The 7,007-nt window shown below is 37.6% G+C and overlaps 1 protein-coding gene across 1 annotated transcript in view; it reads left to right on the top strand.

Annotated features, from left to right (window-relative positions):
- The window catches only part of ADCYAP1R1 (ADCYAP receptor type I), a gene marked incomplete at both ends in the record, with an annotated part of 64,446 nt that overhangs the window by 22,867 nt on the left and 34,572 nt on the right, over window positions 1-7,007 (top strand). Inside the window, 1 exon segment of the mRNA XM_010175361.2 lies at window positions 5,177-5,284. Within this exon segment, the coding sequence (XP_010173663.2) occupies window positions 5,177-5,284 (108 nt within the window).

A 7,007-nucleotide genomic window follows, 5' to 3' on the forward strand; every position in this document is an offset into this window, starting at 1 on the left:
CCTATTCCCTCTTATCTTTGTATGGATCCATAAATCCCTTTGTCCATTGTCCTATCATTCCTTTATTCACTCCCCCCATTCACCCAATAGTTTGAGTCCTCTGAATAAAGTCAGAAACATTTGACATAGGTTCACTCGTCTTAAAGCTGTGAATTCTTTTATGTTTTGTGAAAACAGTCTACTGCATATAAGAAAGGTGTCAAAATAATTATTTTTGTGGAGAAGAGGACAGGTAGGACTTACCCACTTTATGAAGAGGAATGAATGAGTGAGCAGTGAATTAGTACACAGGGTCCTGTCATGTAAAAACTCAGATTTTGCACATTCTCTTGACAAAATGTTATCAGAGATGAGAAGGAGGCATGATGGACTAGGGATAGAATAAGGATATGGGTGGATGTTGTGGATATTGTTAGGAAGATTTAAATACAGATACTGTAAATGAGGGTATTGCAGTAGAGGCACTGTGAGAAAATAGAACACAAATCTATAGAAAAAGAACAATCTGTAGATAGTCCCGGTGACATAGTGACTGAGTTAGTGGAAGACAACATGCCCTATTATTCTCAGTAGATTTATAGTGAAGTCCATTCCTTGAACTCAGTGAACTTGAGCTATGGGGATGCCTAAAATCTGGTTTTATATCTAGCCACTGTCAAAACTGGGACTCTCAAGACAACCCTAGACGGGGGAGAAAAAGAAAATAAGGGACCATAAGCAATTTCAGAAAAGCTCTTTATCACTGCTGACATCATGACTTGCTTTGGATTTCTGGTTTTGTTTTGTTTTTTCTCTTGGTGCTTGTCCAGACATTTCAGGTGAGAAGGGATACTTTCAGATGTGAGGAGTAGAAGGTTAGAGAGAAAGTGTTTTGCTCCTGGAGGCTTAATTTGAAGTGAAGGATGAGAACAAGTCTTGTACAAACCTCCATGGAGGGAAAATGACTAGAATGGTTTTAGTGCTAATTATAATTTTAAAATTGCGTCAGAATATTCTGCAATGATAAATACATGTAGTTTCCTCCTTGTTATGAAATTTGGCCTTTCTCTGAAAAAGCTGAGGTTTTTTCAGTGGCTGCCAAGTCAGATCCATCCTTACATGTATAAAGCACCGTCCTCAGCTTCAACAATATTGAATTTAAACTTTGGTGTCATGGGCTTCATATGAAATTCATATAAAAACCGTATTGTGGATTTAACTGAAATTAGGACTCTGTTTTTTGAAGTACATTTCACAAGAACAGTACAAGGTGAATCCTGCCACAGGGAGCTTGCAGTGTAAATATTAATTTTATCTCACTTTTACAAGAAGAAGCTTAAGACAGACATGTAGGGATTGATTGTGTGGCTTTTCATAACCAGCTGCTGTGGTTTGCCTGTGGTTTGAATTGCTCAGGAGCTGCACAGCTATACTGGCACTGTTCACAGCCTGCAGTAACATGTCCCAGCCCTCAGCTGGACTCCCTCTCTCAGGATTGGAGAGTGGCTAAGGGAGGCTGCATAGCCACTGGCAGAGTTGGTTCATGTCTGCTCCAAAAGTTCACATAGACCCTACAGGGAATACAAGTTTCAACCATTGAATTGGCAGCTGTCTAGACTATGCTAGTTCTTAGCCTCCTTCTGCTGAGCGTAGTCAATGGGGAGATGGAAGTATATTTACAGTGTGATTCACCACCACCATCACCTTAAAATGGGAATATCTCTATCAGGAAAGTCTCTCTTCATGAACTACAGAGGTAACTTTGCTTAGCTGAATAGGGTAAAAGTGTAAGTCTTAGCCATCTGAAGTTAAACCAATCCTGAAATAACAATAATAACAATAATGATAATAATAACAATTATAATCCAATAGCTGAATGATTAATATGTATTTCCTCAAAAGTCAAGCTCCCAAAGAATCATCCATCCCATTGGAGAAGAGGTGACTAGCTGAATAAGATTAATCACTCTTCTGTGCTATGAACAGGACATAAATACTTACCCAAGATCAGATGTCAAGCTTTACACCACTTAGGTTAACTGAGATGAATCCCACAACATTTACCAAACATGAATTTCTGTCTGTTGGTCACAGTGCAGATGTGGAAAGGGAAGGCAGAGTTTGTGCTTTCGAAAAATACCCTGTTTTCAAGACTATTTATTGGCAAGATCACCACTTTTCATTCTAGTTCACTTGAAATCTTATTCTTTAAAACTCTGTGTTGTTATTACTGATTCCTAAGATGCTAGGAACCAAAAAAATTTGCCCACTTAAAGCTGTACCTTGCTGCTTGTAGTACCTCTTTCAGAACTAGCTTGGTTACCCCTACATCACATGGCAGTGGAGACATACCATCAGTGCCAGAGAAGAACCCCACTGTGCAGTTTCACACTCGTCACATTGATTTCCGTGGGCAGATTTCACCCAGCAGGAGTTGCTGGCTGTGTCGTGGTTTACAAATGTAAGAAGATTGTGCATGCTGGCCTTTATTCCATCTATTTATTTATTTATTTCCCATCCTTTTCTTTCCTCTTCTAAATTGTTTGTTTCAAATATGCTTTTCCAGGCAGGATCAGGCAATATTCTCATTGATAGTGAATTCTTTCCAATCTCCATCTCTCATTTGTTTTAGTAACTAAGGCAAATTACTTGACTCTCTGTTTCTCTATCCCTCTCTTCCAATGTCAGCACATCAGTGCTTTCTAGCACAATGAACCTGTAGTATCTTTTAAAATTAGGCTATTTTTTAGCTCTGCATCATATTACTACAAAAAACAGCCACCTGGTATAACTGAATTTATTATACAGTGCTATGAAATATTTGTTCTGTGTCTACACCTTCTTTCCTGCAGTATGATTTCCTTGCATTTCGCTAAGTTTGTTTGCAGTATCTGTTGTTATTTCAGTGTTTGGAAGACAACTGATGTTGAAGTAATAATAAGAAATAAGAAAGCTTTCCCTATACCTATTATATCCATTTAATTTAAGTGAGCAAGGTTAGCAGGTTGTTCTCAGAGGATCTCATTTGCCACTTTTATTGTCTGTAACACCTCTTGTAAGCAAATACCTCATTACCATGGTTATTTGCATATCCTTTACTTTTGTACTGAGTACCACACATCAGGGAACTATAAACCTGTTACTACATGCTATCAGATTTACTTAGAAAATACGATTCCTACTGTGTGGACAGACACTAGCTATCAAAGACAATAAAATCTAATAGTGTTCAATGCCATCTTGATTTCCATCTTTAGTATGCTGATTGTACCACAAAACTTTTCAAACCCCAGTCTTTGAGCCTTTTGCAGATGTTCTAGTGAATCACAGTACTCATATAATGAGATCCTCCTTGGGCAAAGGAAATAACCTGGGGTAGGAGTGGAAGAGAGAGGAGAGGAAAATGCAAAGGATTCCCTTTTTCACAGCTCCTGTGAGGAATTAATGACCATTTTTGCAGTAATATTGTATTCTGGTGGGTCTGGCAAAGCTGAGGGATTTTTAGCTTATGGGATCAGTGTTTTATAGTGTTATTAATTTATATTATGTAATCTGATGCTGCATCCTTTAATTAAAAAAAGAATTATTATCAACTGCTTACCATATGTCATCATTATAATATTGTAACACTCTTGTTTAAGACTAACCTAATTCTTCAAACACTGTATCACTCACAACTGCCCTATCCACCACACATGGTAGTATCTTGCTTATATTTTGTGAGAAAACATAGGGCTTGATTCCCTGCTACTGAAGCTGATGGAAAAAATACACCAAGTCCAACCCTGTGAGCATACATTCTACACTGATAGAAATCTGCTACTATCACCAAAGCTGATAAAGCCCATGCTGTTTATACAAGTTGATCACCCAAACCTCATTATATTGTACTTGTGCCAGACTGAAAGTATGACACTTTGAAGTATTATCTGCTTTTACTGAAGATCTTATTTTTCCTGGCACATAGTCAAAGAGAAGAGTATATCAACGGAAATCCACTTAGAAAATCGTGGAGCTTGCGGCTTTTAACGGTTGATAAGATTATGTGCTTAATCTCAACATCAAATGCAAATAAGTAGTGGAGATACTTAGATTTAGTTTTTCTCTTCCTGCTAAGGTAGAAGATAGTTCCTATTTGAGGTTACTTCACTAAGTCATATTTTCAAATATTAGTAGGAAATGTGAGAAATTGCTCTGAGTTTTTCTGTACATTGGATGAGTCCTCGAGGATAATGAGCTAGTAAGATGGTGGTTTACAGAATTACAGGAGGGCTTATTCTTCTTGAAAGCCAGTTATAGTTTGTTGTGTCTCTGACAGTGATCAGAAAGAAGCAGGATCTGGTCTCCTTTATTGTATTTACAACAGCACATGGGTCCTGAATTTTTTATATATCCTAAGAGAAGACAAGTCCCATCCACAATCCCATCTCCTCCTCTTTCTGCGTGCATGTAACAGGAGGTTGATTCTTTAACGCTCAAATCTTTAGTTCAAAGCTTGTTACCTGAAGCCTAATCTCTGAACAGTTGTGAAAGGCCTCATTCTGTCTTTCGCTTATGCAAGAAATCCTTAGAAATCCTTACAGCAGTTCTTTACTAATGGAGGACATTTCTACTTCCAATATTTTTTAAAGAAAATTAACAACATGAAAAAAGATAATCTTCCCTCATATATCCACAAAACTGGCTGTAAGATGAAGCAGAATCTGTTTTTCAGTTTCCAGTCATCTCCCTGGATCACATTCCAAAATGTGCCAGTTCTCAATCTTTGACAAGGATCAGAGCCAACAACAGTTTATAGAATTTAAATCTAAGATGCCTAAAGATTTAACTCAGGAACACTGAAAGATACTTAAATGATACTGAAAGGTAGCTACATGGTGGTAGATTTAATGCTTAAGGGAAATTTTGTTTCTGATGTATGTTGGAGTGATTTAACTGGGGCTAAGAAAAGTCATCTTCTGCTACGGTAAAGTCTGGTCATTATTGTACCATGTAACTACATATTTTATGCTTTTCCTATTAATTAAAATTATTTTATTCCACAGAAATCTTATTGGAAAATGATACTGTTTATTATTCTAAATAAGTGCATTTTTTATGGATGGAAGAAACAAGCAACTGAAAAGCTCAATAGCAGTGTGAAGAAAGGAATGCATCTCCACTACTAATGTATTTTATCCCTCCTTCTCTTCTATAGGTTGCCCAGGAATGTGGGACAATATCACATGCTGGAAACCTGCAAGTGTGGGAGAAATTGTCTTTGTCAAGTGTCCTGCACTGTTCAGATTTATCATCTCTGAAGATGGTAAAGTATTTTCTCTTTGTTCTTTGCCTCTGTCTGGTAAATCTGTATGGTCAACAGGAGTGTAAAACCTCACTCAGATACACAATATAAATGGAAATAAAAATACTCAGAGGTCTGGAGTTGAGCTTCAGTTTAAAAAAGTAGTATAGAAAGTAGGGATCTTTGTGTGTAGGGGTGTTTGTGTGTGTGCAGAGGTGGGAGGCAACGCATGTGAAAAGCCTTCCCAGACTATAAAATGTGAAAATATCACTAACTCTAATTGCTAAAGGGGATGTTCTGCCCTTAGGTCTCCACTGAAATCAATGAGACCTGAAACTGTGTTTGAGTCTTGGAAAACCAATTATCACTATTCAAACCTATTTTAGAAAATATCTAAAACTCAGAGCTGGGCTCTGTTCATGGAGAACATACACATGAGACAATCAATCTGAGGAGCTCCCATATTGGGAGTCCAGGGAAGAGTTAGTGGACATTAAAGATTCCTGGAGAGATGCAGAAGCTCCATCATGCCTTTTTGTGGTCTGTAGAAATGAGACATCATCATCCTTCTGCTCCTTGAAGCTGGCACCAGCAAGCAAGGAAGCAGAAATTTGGGCTGTTTCTGATTCCAGCATGCATTGCTGCCTAGCAGAGTTGTCCCTTGTCTTCCAAAAAATACTGCAAATAGTCAGCTAGGCTAGTGTATTTTCTCTTTTCTCTCATTATGACTTTTAGGTTGGACCAAAAGTCCCATACACTCACCGTGCTTGGTAACCAAACCCCATTAGACCCCAGCTTCAATCCTTATACAACCCAGCTGCTGTTCCCAAATGAGTTGTTGTTAAAAGAAGAACCTACTTTAGTGGTGGTAATACTGACTATTTGACTTAGTAATTGATATTACCTAGTGCTTTTTAATGGGAAGAGTCTCTGTGTAAATTACTGTTTGCATGATACCAAACCAAATTTTTTTAAGCTTTGTAATACATGAAAATTTACCAGGTAAAAATGAGAATGTGTCAACAGAAGGAAATCACTATTATGTTGTTCACAGCAGATATATAGAATGATTAGATCTTCTCTTGAAATTGCTTTTTAAGTTTTTCATGATTCCATGAAATTTTCTTCCCATCTGAATGACTGAGAGAAGCTAAGTGCTCCCATCAATTTTAGCAAACAACAAGCCTTTGCTGATAACACAGTTTTGTCCATCTCCCAGCACCCATCTAGACTACTACAGATAATTTAGTTAGCATTGCCCATTGAGGAACAAGTTCTTCATTGTTCCTCGAGATCTTTTTCCCCAAAGATTATTTTACCAATGAATTACTCGTTTAGAGTCTTGAGTCCAAAATCCACCTTCTCTCCATTGCCACACACAGAGGGTAATTTGTGGGAGACAGTAAGTGTTTCATGTACAGTTCCAGGAACACTGAAATCCTCACCTTTAAATATATCTATTTGAACTCATCCAGACATTGAAACAAGTGCCAATGCTCTTGTGAAATGGAAAAGAATTTGAGGGTGATCATTACCTCATCTAAATTTACCCATATGAAACTCAAGTTTTTTCTCCCTATGAGTTCTCTACAATCCATCTGTAGTCAGTGGAGAGAAAGAGACCCACAGAAGGCAATTTATGTTATTCCAAGAGACATGAAGTGAATCATACCTTGGAGAAACCTCTCTTTACCCAGCAAGTACTAAGGGCAATTCACTTAAACTAAGCAGCTAATTTTTAAAT

The sequence above is a fragment of the Antrostomus carolinensis genome, unplaced genomic scaffold, assembly GCF_000700745.2.
Source record: "Antrostomus carolinensis isolate BGI_N321 unplaced genomic scaffold, ASM70074v2 scaffold13919, whole genome shotgun sequence".
Classification (NCBI taxonomy): domain Eukaryota; kingdom Metazoa; phylum Chordata; class Aves; order Caprimulgiformes; family Caprimulgidae; genus Antrostomus; species Antrostomus carolinensis.